The 13749-nt window shown below is 43.5% G+C and overlaps 1 protein-coding gene and 1 long non-coding RNA gene across 7 annotated transcripts in view; one reads left to right on the forward strand and one right to left on the reverse strand.

The window, feature by feature from the left end:
* Nucleotides 1-375: 375 nt before the first annotated feature.
* Nucleotides 376-13749, forward strand: part of ZBP1 (Z-DNA binding protein 1) — a 40388-nt gene continuing 27014 nt past the window's right edge. For 2 of the 6 annotated variants that reach the window (XR_012896505.1, XM_075901142.1), the window contains exons 1-6: nucleotides 376-1231; nucleotides 1629-1674; nucleotides 9168-9389; nucleotides 10516-10596; nucleotides 11367-11546; nucleotides 13094-13267. Coding sequence is in view for 5 of the 6 variants with exons in the window: in XM_075901142.1 (XP_075757257.1) it covers nucleotides 1169-1231; nucleotides 1629-1674; nucleotides 9168-9389; nucleotides 10516-10596; nucleotides 11367-11546; nucleotides 13094-13267 (766 nt within the window). In the remaining variant the exon portion in view is untranslated. Of the gene's footprint in view, nucleotides 1232-1283; nucleotides 1447-1510; nucleotides 1675-9167; nucleotides 9390-10515; nucleotides 10597-11366; nucleotides 11547-13093; nucleotides 13268-13749 lie in introns of those variants that run through there. The other 4 variants (XM_006125339.4, XM_014574724.3, XM_014574725.3 and 1 more) reach the window with 4 other exon arrangements.
* LOC112546167 (uncharacterized) overlaps nucleotides 4754-13749 on the reverse strand; it is a 67270-nt gene continuing 58274 nt past the window's right edge. The window contains exon 3 of the long non-coding RNA XR_003089799.2: nucleotides 4754-5785. This is a non-coding gene — a long non-coding RNA (uncharacterized LOC112546167). The remainder of the gene's footprint in view (nucleotides 5786-13749) is intronic.

The raw sequence follows: 13749 nt of genomic DNA on the forward strand, positions 1-13749 counted from the left end.
AAGTTTTTTTGAAAAAAGGTCACTTTTTTCAAAAAAACCCTGTAGTCTAGATACACCCTCACTGAAAATCTTCAGTGAATGAACTCTGGTTCTATAGTTGCTTTCCTTAGGATGCTGGATTTTGTAGGCACTGGAGAACGGCAATGAAGAAAACCCTAGCCCACCCAAAGATTACATGTTAACATGCAGCTATGATAATATTGAGCAAAGAAAACAAATTAAAATATTTAAAAACAAACAAATATTTAAAAATAAGGACATGCTGCTGCTTCTTTCCCTGGTCTGGGTTTTTTATTATTATTATTATTTGAAAGCTGTCATTTTCATGTCTGCCAATGATTTGGGTTGGTTTTGTTTCAGAGAAAAATGCAAGTTTCGTTTTCTATTTACAGATTTACAACATTGTTTGTACGATGCTACTCACTCCTGGCTCCACCCACAACTGATCACAAGAATGATTCAGCTCTAGGAGTCACAGCATAACCAGACCACAACATTCAAAAAATCAGGAATTATACCCCCAAAATCATGAGATTATCTTAATAAGTATCTGGATTCTTAAATAATACAGATGCAGTTATTTTTATTTGCCTTCTGGTCTTGGAGTCTTTCCAAGCTTTTCGTTTTGTAATCATGAGGGTGAGAAACTTGCTTCTTTCTTTTAAATGAAGACTGAGATATCTTGACTTTGGAAGCTGGCACTTTAAGAAAAAAACAAAAAATATCACAACATTTCCCAATGCAAATTCAGACTTGTCAACACTGGATTCAGCAGAGCAAATTCCTTATTCAGAACTCTTCCCAGGGCTAGATTGTTGCATGCATTATTTGCAATTACTTACCACAGTCCTTTATCAATTATTTTCATGACTAGCTGCTAAAACTGTGCACACAATTGCTGTACCTGAATGCATACCATGGCATGAATAGATGGGCCTCTGTTGAGAATTTTGACATGACCAAGAGCTTTCAGGTGGAAGCAAAACAAAGAAGAGTGATCTCTGCTTAAAGAAACTTAAAGAAAAGCTGTTTACGATGGATTTTAACGTAGCAGAGTGCACACACAGTAAGTTGTCCTTTATGGAAGTATGAAAATATAGATCCACTCTGTTCCCTGAAGCTCAGACAGATTTCAAAGAAGGATCTTCCAGATCAGCTAGTATGAGAGATGTGCCTAAATGGATGGCATCTGAGCCAAGGACACTCATGTAAGAGAATGGAGCACACAAAGGTAAACTCTAGGAATGGAATATCTATTCATCTCTCCTGTTTTTTTCTATTAATATCCTCCCTGCTTCTATCAGGAAGTTCCCTTCTCTTGCTTACTGATGTATATTAAAATGGCCACAGACTGTCTGAGTCATGTGTAACACTTTATCCGCAGACAGACATTTTTACAGAGGACTTTGTCTTGTCAAACTTCAGTTTCGGTTTCTGGGATGATACGTAAGTTGCAATTTCCATTTCCAGCTTCACCGCACGGTATCAGTTTTTGTTTTGTTTCTTTTAGAAACCCAACCCCAAGTTACTCTTTTCTTTCTGTTCTGACTGGATGTTTGGTTCTGATTAATACATGCTCATATGCCGGAGTCAGTTGTTTTGTGACGAATTCTGTAATTGACTTTCAGTCTGCTTTAGGATTTGGACAAATGGCAAAAGCAACACATAGTGCAGGTAAGATTCGCTTTTAAAGATATTCTAAGTTTTTAATGAAAAATTGCCTGACTTTTCTGGCTGCTCATTTATACTCCTGACTCTGTCTGTTACTTTTGATGTTTAGCACATAGATGAGACTGATTTGATACGAGTGGCATTGTGTATCCTAGGAAGGTAGAGGAAGGGGGGCTTCAGAAGCTAAATTATAGGTTCTGTCTTTGTCATCATATGTCTGCCTTAGGAGAGCGATTGGAAATGTCTCCTGCTTACTAGAGAACACCGTGAATAAAGCTGGCCAGAAAATGGAGTCTATGAAAAAAGATTAATTTTTCAGCAGAAAATGTTGAAAGTCAAAACCAATTTGGTTTTCACCAACTAAATCATATATTTCCAGCCAAAAACTGTCCGATTTCACCCTCTCCTCCTGACCCCAAAAATGAAATCAGAAAACTTTCTGTTTAATGGGCATTTTTTGAAAAACTGAATATTACCAATGACAGCAGAGACTTTCAGAAAAAAAAATCATTTAGCCAAGCCCCCAGTTTTCCACAGGAAAACAAGTTTTCATGGGGCATTTTTGATTAGCCCTTGCAATGAGAATTGGGGGACAAAGGGGTTTCTCTATCAACTCCCACCAAAGCTGGCAGGTGGAAGGTTCAAGTCATCAAGCAGTTATGAAGACATCTGACAGGCAGGGATTGAAGGATTAAAATGGGACTAATCTGGGTCCATTGGCTATTTTCAGATTCACACAAACCCCAAGCTGGAAGACTGTGAACCCATGACACTGGCATCCACATGGTTAGTTAGGTATAATCCACCCATGGGATGCATAGCCTTAGCTAGAGGGTGTCCCGCTCCAAGAGCTACCCACAGTACACTGCCTGAGGCCTGGGGCAGCTGTGCTGTTGGTGTAAACTTGTCCAGCAAGCTCGCTGTGTTGGCTGAGCTCCTAACTATAGACGGACAAAATAATAATTAAAGAAAACAATTAAATGGCCACCAAAACCAATTGGTTTGGTGAGAGCCCCCACAGCTGGCACAGCAAAAGCACTGGGAAGAGACCAACTTGTGGGGCCAGGCTGCACTTGCTCTGGCCAGAGAAGAGGTGGGAGAGGGAGCTTGACTCTAGTAATTCATACTTTGTCAAACCTTGGAAACATGCAGCACTGCTCCACTCGGGGGCCCAATCCCGGGCATGCTGCGCTCCCCCTGAGCAGAATGGGATGGGAGGTGCTCACTTGGGCTCAGCACCTTTCAGGATTAGAAGCCAGCTTTGCCATGTCCAAGGTGTACTTGGACCCCATTATGTGGTTATAAGACCCATGTAGACGGGGCCTTATTTTCAGCAAGGTAAGAAAAATTCAGTCCTTTCTCTACTCTTTCTTTCCATCTTGGCTGGAAATAGTTACCATCTTTCCAATCACAGAATGTGTTTACCCTCATCTCTTCTTGCCAGTCTCAGAGGGGTAGCCGTGTTAGTCTGTAACCAAAAAAACGTTTAAAACAACCAATAGTTCTGCAGCACCTAAGTCTGTCTACACAGCAGCGTTATTTCAGAATAACTGACATTATTGTGGAATAACACAGAGCGCATCTACACAGCAAGCCATTATTTTGAAATAATGTCAAGCTGCAGGACTTCTTACTCTGATTCGTGTAACCCTCATTTTATGAGAAGTAAGGAACGTTGAAGGAAGAGTGTTCTTCCTTCGACTTCCTGCTGTGTAGACAGCTTAATTCGGCTTTCGGCGCCATTTCGACTTCAGCTACGCAATTGATGTAGCTGAAGTTGCGTAGCTTAATTCGACTTCAGCCCTGCTGTGTAGATGTGCCCTTAGAGACTAACAAAAAATGTAGAGGATATAATGAGCTTACATGGAAAAGAGGGAGGGAATAGAGGAGGAAAAAAGGATAAAAATATTGTCAATTAGAGTGTCTGTGCTAAACGATGCTCTTTTTCTCTGCTCTTTATTGTACCCTGGGCCCCTCACTCCATTCATTTGAAGTGGATCGTGCTCATGATACCATCTACATTTTTTGTTAGTCTCTAAGGTGCTGCAGAACTATTCATCATTTAAGTTTCTTCTTGTTGGATTTAGCCTGAGTCCTGTAAACCCTTTCTTCGCACATGAGCAGAATTGCCTCCTTTATTACAGCCTCCTGCTACAAGCTGAAATTTCAAGAGCTTTGTGAGGATTTCCGCACCTCTCTTTGGATTGTTCATTAGATCAGAATTTCCCAGAGTAATGCTTATTGATCAAGTGACTAGGTCACATTCTGATCTTGGTTACGTGGTAAACCGAGAAACATCTTTCACTTTTTGTAGCTTTTTGGAGACGGTGGGGGTGGGGAGGGGAGATACGAGGAAATGTACATACTTTCATTCTCAAACATTAGCGTGGAGACATTTTTCCTGGTTCTTTTTCCAAGTCCAGGCATGTCTGAACCTCTGTAACAGATCCATTAGAGTGCGGGGAGAGGGGGGCAGGGGAGGGGCACAATAATTTTCACTTATGACTTTTGGTACGTGGTCATGGGACAGCTCCACACACACCCTCCCCCAGAAGGGACGGGGCCTGGGACAGCAGGGGTGGGCCTGAGGACTAGTCTCCCCCCAGAGTTGCCTGAGGCTGGAGGATTTGCATTAAAAACACAGCAAAGGACTCACCACTCCCAGCTCTACAGCTACCATGATGCCTGGCAGCTGCCTGGAGTTGCTGCAGCTATTTAAAGGGCTCACAGCTCTGGCCCGTGCCATGGTAGCACTGCAACTGGGAGTGGCGAGCTATTTAAATAAGATCCTGCTGCCTGAGCCACTGCCTGGAAATTCAGTTGCATGGGCAGCAGGATATAAATAGAAAGCATCCAGATGCCATCCCCGGGCCAGATTGAAGTGTTAGGCAGGCTGGATCTGGCCCCGGGCCTCATCTTGCCCAGCCCTGCCTTAGAGCTTGGCTCTGAAGAGGGACAAACGTTGAGGCTGGTAGCACTAATCTGATCTATGTCCCTCAGTTGTCCCTATTGGTCGTGGCGAAACCTAATAAAAACAAACCATCTGGGAGTCATTTCCCATCATGCTTCACCCTGAACTGTATCTTCTAAAGTCGTTCATTTATTCTCCAGAATTGGCTGAGTTACAACGTGGTGACACAGGAGTTTAGTGGAATCAAAATTACATTTTAATGGTAAACATTTGTCCAGAAATTAATGTCTCTGAACTAATCGTTCTCTCCAACCAATGTGTTCAGGAACAAATGACTGTCTCTAATTGATTTTATGATATAAAGGGACATGTACATGTAGAAAATCACCCATGGATAATTGGAAATCCCCTTCTTTCAGCAGGTATCCACACAATCGCTCAACTGCTGCATTTCCTGGTTCTCTCACAGTTGTCGTTGAGGCGCTGCATTTGCAGGCGCTGAATTATTAGCTGAGGTGCATCTTTTCAATACACTGTGGAGCTCAATTTGGGTTTAACCTTCAGCCCATGGGCTACATGCACCCCATTGGGGTTCCGCATGGACCCCCCCACTTACTTACTGTTCCCCCTCCCTTTCAGCACTTTCAGAGCACCGAGAATCTCGACTGATTCGTGCTCCATCCCCGCTCCTCTCCCCCCACTCCCAGAGCTTGAAGGCCACAAATCAGCTGATTTATGGCAGTTCAAGCTCTGGGAGAGAGGGGAAGAAGTGGGGATGAAACACGAATCAGCTACAAAAGTGCTGGCAGGGAGGGGGAGGAGTAGATAAATGCTGCAGTACATGAGTAGGTGGAAGGGGGCAGAGAGGGGGTGCACAGGCTGCATGTGGAGCCCCAATGGGCCACAGTTTGCAGCTTGCCCATCACTTTCAATCTTGCGGCCTACTGAGGTGAAGGAGAGCCACTCATGTGGCCCACTCAGTAGTGTCGATGGCCCAGCGCTGATGCATTGTAAGAGTTTTCTCATGGCTCGGAAAAAGTCCTGACTGAGGTCTGTAGTGATGACTTTCTCACCGCAAAGGTATTTGTGATGTCTTCAGATCCTTGAGCTCCGTCAGTCACTCCAGTGTCAATCCCAGATTGTAAAGGTGTCTTGGGCAACAGCCAGGGACCCTTTTAACAGCTCATTGATAGTTCATCCCCTCTGCAAAACAAAACACAACATAAAAAGAAACTCCAGCTGAGTTCTTGCTCTTTCTTTTGAACTAATTTTTCTGAAGTTTTATGAGTTAGTGAATTCATAAAGCACCGACACTACACACGGTCTGTGTGCTAGCAGCACCGAAAACTAAGAATCAGAATTTGAAAAACAGCAAACTGAGTACCCACTCATGAAGGGTGATGGACACATGAGGTCTTGCCCTCATGCAGAGCAGATCTCAGGATGCTCAGCTGACATCAATTGCCTTGATAGAGTGAGAGAGCCCCGTAAGAACCTTAGGCCTCAATTATTCAGATTTCAGCCTCCAATGTAAATATTCCTAACCATTTTTAAGCACGCTAATGTCGCTTACTTATTGAGAGTATATAGTAGTCATGGACTGCTGGTGCATTATTCAGATGTTTGAAGGTAAATTACCTTAGCTGCTAAGGTGTGCAAAAGCCCAAAATTCAACATACCTAAGGACAGGTCTATACTAAACTGGAAGGTTGGCTTAAGATACACAACTCCAGCTATGTAAGTAATGTAGCTAGAGTCAACATACCTTAAGCCAAATTTCTCTAGTGGAAGCTCAGTGGCTGAAACTCTCCCGTTGACTTCCCAGAGTTCTCAGGAGTGTCCTCAGCTTTCTGCTTAGCAGGACCTTACTAGACCTGCTAAATCAAATGCCAGATCTGCAACTGGTCCACCTTGGGTAACAGAATCCCGCTGTTGAAACTTACACTCGGTAGACTTGTACAGGACTGTGTAGGCGTATCTCCAGCCTCTGGTATGTATTCTTCATCCGTACAAATGTGGTGTTATACAATAAATGAACAAATGTGCCTAAATATGAATACAGCACTGACTCATACAGGGCTGACATCTGTTAATTTCACTGGGCTTTAGATCAGGTCCAGGTACCAAACATCTTACCTGAAAGCCAAGCTGCTAAAATCTGGCTCTTCAAAGAGTTTGGAAGAAGTCCAGACCAAATACAGTAAAACTTGCATTATCCAGCACGCTTGGGGATTAGGACTTTCCAGTTATCTAAAAATTCCGGTTATCTGAGGGTCCCATTAACCTAGGAAAAACCAATGGACAATAATAGTAAAACTCAGGGTTGTAATATTGGTAATTTTGTAATGTGAGGCAGTTGGTCTCACATTTCTATTGTGAGTTAAAGATGATTAATACTTCTTAAATAAAAAATTGTTAAGCCAATCATGGTAAATCAAGCCAGGCTTGTGAGCCTGAAGATGTGACAGTATTGTAGCTGGGGGCAATGCCAGTTAACAAAGTTTTCTGGTTAGCAGAGTGCTGGATAACAGAGGTTTCACTGTAGTACCTTTCCAGTGCAACTTAGGAAGCTGTGCTGCGCATACCTAAGGAGGCAACTGTGATCAGCATTAGTGGCATTTAACTTTACAAATAATGGCAACTTTACAATATGGCAGGGGAAATTCACAGAATGTGCCATGAGTGGCACTGAAATTCGGAAAATAAAAGCTGCTGAAGATGTGAAAACCGATGGACAGGGTATAAATCCTTGGGGTGCATCTAGACTGGTAAGATTTTGTGCAAAAGCAATTGCTTTTGCACAAAAACTTGCCAGCTGTCTACACTGGCCGCTTGAATTTGCGCAAGAGCATTGACTTGAAAAAGCCCTCTTGCACAAGAATACTTGCGCAAGAGGGCCAGTGTAGACAGGGAGGAGCTGTTTTGCACAAAAAAGTCCCGATGGCTAAAACGGCGATCGGGGCTTTCTTGAGCAAAATCGCGTCTAGACTGGCCACAGATGCTTTTGCACAAAAGCACTTTTTGCACAAAAGCATCTGTGCCAATCTAGACGCGCTTTTGCGGAAATACTTTTAACGGAAAAACTTTTCCGTTAAAAGTATTTCCGCAAAATCCATCCAGTCTAGACGCAGCCTTGGCGTAGACATTTTATGTCATGTCACTTCCTTTGCTTGAGGGACAAATTTTGCCTGCAGATATCCATGTGAATTTGTGTAACTATCAGAGCACCAGATTTAGCCTGTATTAGGAAGATCATCTGGGACAATTTATTTGGGTCTAGTGTCTAATTCCTGAGTGGTGCTGAAATCATTGGGAGATAAAGACACTTAACACTTTCCAGGTCCATAACTCCCAGCCTTGAATTGTTGTCTGCTGAAGTCAGTATAAGTATTTCCATCAACTTCGATGGGAATCGGATCAGCCCCTCAAAGAGCAGGAGTCAGGTTTAACTCAATTGCTAGCCCATTTTTATTGTATGGTGTATTTACAAAAATACCAGCCATGCGCTGTTTGACATACTCAGCTCAGGGTTTTTTTCATTCATCCATATTTAATTTCAGCGCTGGAACTCTGCAAGCATATATGCATGTCAGCAGCTCATTGTCAGTTTAGTATTAAAGTATTAGTCAGAATTGACTTTCTGCAGCATCCCAAACTCATTCATGATTATATAGCAATGGCACAGGACTGCTTCACTCAGCTTTGAATATTTTACAATGTTGCTATCGCTTTTGAGCAGTGTCTGCAGTCTAACTTACTTTCGGCTTCAGTAAACAAATGTAATCAAGGTTCATTCAAAAGTAGCTTTTTTGGAGTTTCTCCAGAGGAGCAAATAATCTGTTTTTTTTTAAGTCTGCATAGCAAATGATTTCCTCATTTTAATTATGTTGACTGTAATGTGCTTGCAATAATTAATGCCAGTGCTAATGGATGATTGAAATTTCTCCTTAATAATATCATTAGGAATGGATACATTTCATGCATTTAATTGTTTTTGTAAAACATCAGCTAAGCCCTCTTGCCTCCCATTTCCTATTTCCTGATTAAATTAGTTTGTATGCAAGGGCAAACCATGTTTCATAGCTGTAGCATCTTGGAGGAAATAAAACTGGTTTTTGGTTAGATGTACCAAAGTATTTTCAATTAGAGTCGCTGTTTCTGTTCTTTGTCAGTTTCAATGCTCTGCTCTGCTCTACTCCCCTTTCTTTCCTGGCCTTCTTGAAAAGAAATAAAAAATATGACAGGCAGGGATTGCCCTGAAGATGTCATTTTGGGTGGATAAATACATATTAATTAAAGCTTAAATATGTAATTACACCTGTTTTATATGATGTATAAATGCAGTAGAAGGCCATGACATCCTGTAATCTCAGTCCATTTCATGCCTCCGCTACCAATGTCCAATCACAGTTCCCCATTTGGTTTCTATGAATATTATTACAGAATATTATGCTCTCAGTTATAAATACAAAATTCAGACTGAAGATCAGGGACAAGGGCTAAAATCTCATTGCTGTAAAAAAGAGGGTGAGAAGTATTGTCTGAATTGCATGTTACCGCTTTTTGTGCTTGCATTTCATTTCAGAAGTGGAACAACTTGTCTTGGACCACATAAGGACAGCTGCCCCTCCACAGAAGGCCTATCAGATTGCTCACACATGTTCAATTACAAAACAGGAAGCCAACAAAGTACTGTACAAGCTGCGTAAGGAGGGAAAGGTTGAGAAGAATGTCAGCCATAAATGGGTGGTCCGTGCAGAGGAGACAGAGGGGGAATGTCATCAGAAAACCACTGAGTTGAAAACTGGTAAATCGTCTGAGAAACCTTTTAAAACTATATCTACAGCTTTCGATGGTGAGGGCATTTGGAAGCAGAGTTTGTTTTCAAGTTGGTAACTAAATTGTGGCTACCTGCATCAAAGACTGTCGAGTCTTTGACTCCAAATACTTGATGTCCACTTTTTTACTCGGTGCAAGGGGTAACAAGTCAATCAGCTGTGTTCTTTCTCCTTTGTACGGAACTGAAACACGACTAAAGCAGGAGGTGCACTGACTCTTAGGCAGTTTTGCATTGAACCTTGTCCAGGGTGGACAGAGAAGGCAGATAAACTACATGTTACGTTCTCGGAGGGTACCCTGCCCTAGGACAGTTCTTTTGCATTACAGTCCTTGCAATCTTGGTGCATTCCGGACAAAAATTGGCTTTTCAGAAATATTTTTGAGTGTCAGGCTCCCCTCCTTATTCTGACGCAGGGTGGGTCTGCACCCAGAGAAGGGGATAGTTAATCCTCTACAGAACACTCCCCCCATCCTGTAACACATCTCCACATCTCCAGCTTCCCCGAGCCGTGATGAGGAACCATGGTTCCCAGGCAGGGGAATCTGGCACTGCCACATCCTGTGCCATGGAGACCTTCCTCTCTCCAGGAGGCATAGACCCTGCAAGTACCACTTCTGCAGGAAAAGCCAGGCAGAAGAATGACTCTGTGGATCTCATGGGATCCTGAACTCTGTAGCTCAGAATGAAAAGCTCTGCATGACCCTCCATGGGCTTCAATCCAGGGTCCTTTCCCCTCCACAGGATCTCTGTTAGCCAGGGACCTTTGGCTGGGATAGGTTTAAGCTAGCTAGAGAGAGGACCAACTCCACTCCAAGGCAGAGGTGCCATTCCCACCCCCTGATCAACTCAAGCCATGCAGCAAGCCAACCCTCTGCTCATATCCTCGCTCTTTTAAAGCCCCACATTCTCTGGAGCTGGCTGAAAATCAGTACCATGGCTATGCAGCAAGGGTGTCTGCTCCCCTGGGAGTCTGGCTTAGGAGACTGGTACAAGAAAGGAGAATGAGAAATCAGTCTCTCTTCCTAGCTAAATAGCAGAACTTTTCACAGCCCCCCCCCAAATGACAGTGCCTGTTAATGTTCTCTGTTTCTAGATGACACCATGCTTGTCTCACTGCACCAGCCTGTGAACGCTCTGATGCCTGTGAAAGCTGACAGCAAACTGACAGAAATCGGTAAGATATTTGCCACATGCCTAAGACTGACTCAACTAACTTTAGAAATCTCTGGTTAACGATTTTTGACAACCACAATGGAGAGTTCTCAATGTTAGCATTACGCTATTGTATGCGTACACGTGTAGCGTGGTTATTGGAGTCACAAATCATGTTGCCTCTAGAGATACTTTGCGTGACTAGCATGCAGGCGATAGTACAGTCTCATCCTGTCAGGTGACCCTCCAGAAAGCCTCTGTCTTGGCGAGACAGAGCCCCACCCTGAAGCACTTTAGTGCATGGGGAGCCCAAAAACTGCTACACCGCTTTAAATGACACAGCAGACAGCCCTCCTGGGTGTGGTGTCCTGTCCCATCTAGAGGCACTGAGACCACTTACATAGAGAATAATGGAACTGTGCTACAACCTCAGCTGAGAGGCTGCTGGCTTTTAGCTCATGTAGTAGAGGCTCATACACTAAGCTCCCGGGTTCAATTCCACCTGTCCACATTACACATGCAGCCCTCTGGCTCTGGTACTTGGTGTATAGAGACAGAATTATGGGTCCACCTACTTCCCCATTGCCTGAGCTGGATAGCACAGAGCACATTACTGGCAATCCCAGTGAAGTCATATGAGCTGATAATTTGGTAAGACTCAAAGGGGAATTTGATAGACCATGTGAGGTCTCGGGGTCATCGATTACCAGCCCAGTATTCCCAGGGAGCAGCGTAGCTGGATTAGCCTCCATTTCTGGCAGTGAATCATTAAGTCCACCCTTTGTTTCCCAGAGGACCAGATTTACAAGTTTCTGTCAGAAAATGGACCTCAGAATGCACTAGCCATTGCCAAACACCTGGGAAAGACGACCCGCAAGGCTGTGAATGCAGATTTATATGCGCTTCAGAAGAAACATCTCCTCAACTTGGAGGACACCACAAACCTTTGGTCGGTTTACAGAGAGTTCACAGGTATGGTCCTGAGATGCATTTCTCATAACACTGCACTGTGGGCAGCGATACAAAAAGTGGATTTGTTTTCTTTTGGGCTGTAAAAAATTTCAGCTTGACAACTAAATGGTCCTTCTCTTTGGCTTCAAGAACTCTGGCTTTTCCTCGAGTTGCATAGCTGCACTAATACTCACAGCTTGATCTATCTTTAACCAGAAGTTCTGGTAAACTGGCCAGTGCACCGGGCTGAGACTTGGGTCTTGGTTCAGCCAGGTGCTGTCTGATTCACTGTGTACCCTCCTAAGGAAATAGGAGTTCATTTAACTCCCTGCTGCTCAATGTTCTTTCTCATCTTTTTCCATCCAGGTGCAGAATAATTTTGACATGCACCAAAGCACATGTGAATATGCACCACCAGTAGAAACAAAACCTAGCTGTGGGCACTCTGCTAATCTGTTGGGGGGGGGGATTTGAATCTCTCCTGAGTGCACAGTTTACAGAGAAACACTGCCCAGCGGCGCTCCCATCTCCTCCTCCGTAAAATGGAGAGAGCGTCTGTTGGCCTTGTAAAGGCTTCTAAGATCCTGAAATTATTAGTCCTGTGTAGCCCCAAGTTATTATGCACACACATGAGGAGAAAAAGAGATGCTGCCTATCGTTCTCAGACAAAAATAATTTCATCTTGTTATCTATATGCCCTAGTCTTGATCAGACCCATTTCTGTCATTCTTTTCTGAGGATCAAATCCTGCGCTTGGAGTACACATCATTGCCACTGTTAGTTGTACATAGGTCTCGGGCATTGCTGGATGACTGAGATCTCTTTGCCACCGACACCGCTAGACACGCAGACACAGAAGTTCTATGTAAATTCACACTCCCTCCACTCTCCCTGACTTCCATAGCTCCTCCCAATGTGTTCCTGCCCACAGCCATCCATTCTGAGACCACAACACCGCCGAGACTCGTCAGTGTCACTATGAAACCAGAATTCTTGCACAGCATTTACTCCCTCTCAATACACACAAGTCGTAACATAACTGGTGCCTCTGGGCATGTCTGCACAGAACACTAAGTCTTGGCGCTCAGTCAGGTTTGAGCCATTGCAGTCCGCACACAGATCAGTCTGTCTTGGGTTAGTAAGCGCACAAGATCTGGGTCCTAGAATCCTGCTAGAGCAGGGGTGGCCAACCCATTACAGATAAAGAGCCAAAATAGTGGTGGATACAGCACAAAAAGCCCAGGGAAAAAAGCTGTTGAGGGGGAAAAAAAAAAGCCCCAACCACCACGTTTCGTTGAGCAAAACAAACCCCAAAACAAAAAAACAACTGTTTGCCCTTTTCAAAGCAGAGCAGGCATTGCCCTTTTAAGGCAGCCATTTCAGACAGAAACACACTGCCCCTTTAAGAACCACAAGCTGTGGGTGCCATCATTTTTTCTTTGAAGAGCCGCTAGGAAGCCTAGAGAGAGGCTGGGTTTTGTCTCAGGACAAGAACTGCTTGTCTCCCAGGAGAATTATATTTGTCTTTTGTACTGGTGACTAAATGTGTGGTTTTTTTTCTTTTCCAGATGACAAAGCAACAAGTCTTGGAGCAAATAAGGCCATTGGTCCAGTTATAATCCAGAATAATCCAACAAACATTATCTATCAGGGAGGAGTGCAAAACACTGTCTCTATAGCTGCTTCCACAGCTACTCAGATTGGAAACTACAACTCTCTGAATCTAGTGGATAAAAAAGATGGTAATCATCAGTCTGCGCTGGTTTATGGTTACTCTAGTGGTTATCCTCTCTGTGAACAGACATGAACAACAGCCATCATAATTGAGAACATGCAAAAGATTTCATGTTTCATTCCAGCTGGATGGAGAATGGAATTTCTGTAGGATGTGCCAACATGTTGAAATTTTGCTTTTGCTCAAAACGGGAATAAAAGTTACTACTGCAAAATGGAAATCTTGAAAAAAAATCTGTTGGGGAAACACCAAATCATTTCATGTCAATAACTGAAACTATAACATAAATGCATTAAGTATGCAGTACTGGGTCAGATCAAAGGTCCAAGTATCCTGTCTTCTGACAGTGGCCAGTGCCAGGTACCCTAGCAGGAATGAACAGAACAGGCAGTCATCAAAGTAATCTATCCCTTGTCACCCATTCCCAGCTTATGGCAAATAGAGGCTAGGACACCTTCCCTGTCCATCCTGGCTAATAGTCATTGATGG

The sequence above is a fragment of the Pelodiscus sinensis genome, chromosome 18 (genome assembly GCF_049634645.1).
Source record: "Pelodiscus sinensis isolate JC-2024 chromosome 18, ASM4963464v1, whole genome shotgun sequence".
Taxonomy (NCBI): domain Eukaryota; kingdom Metazoa; phylum Chordata; order Testudines; family Trionychidae; genus Pelodiscus; species Pelodiscus sinensis.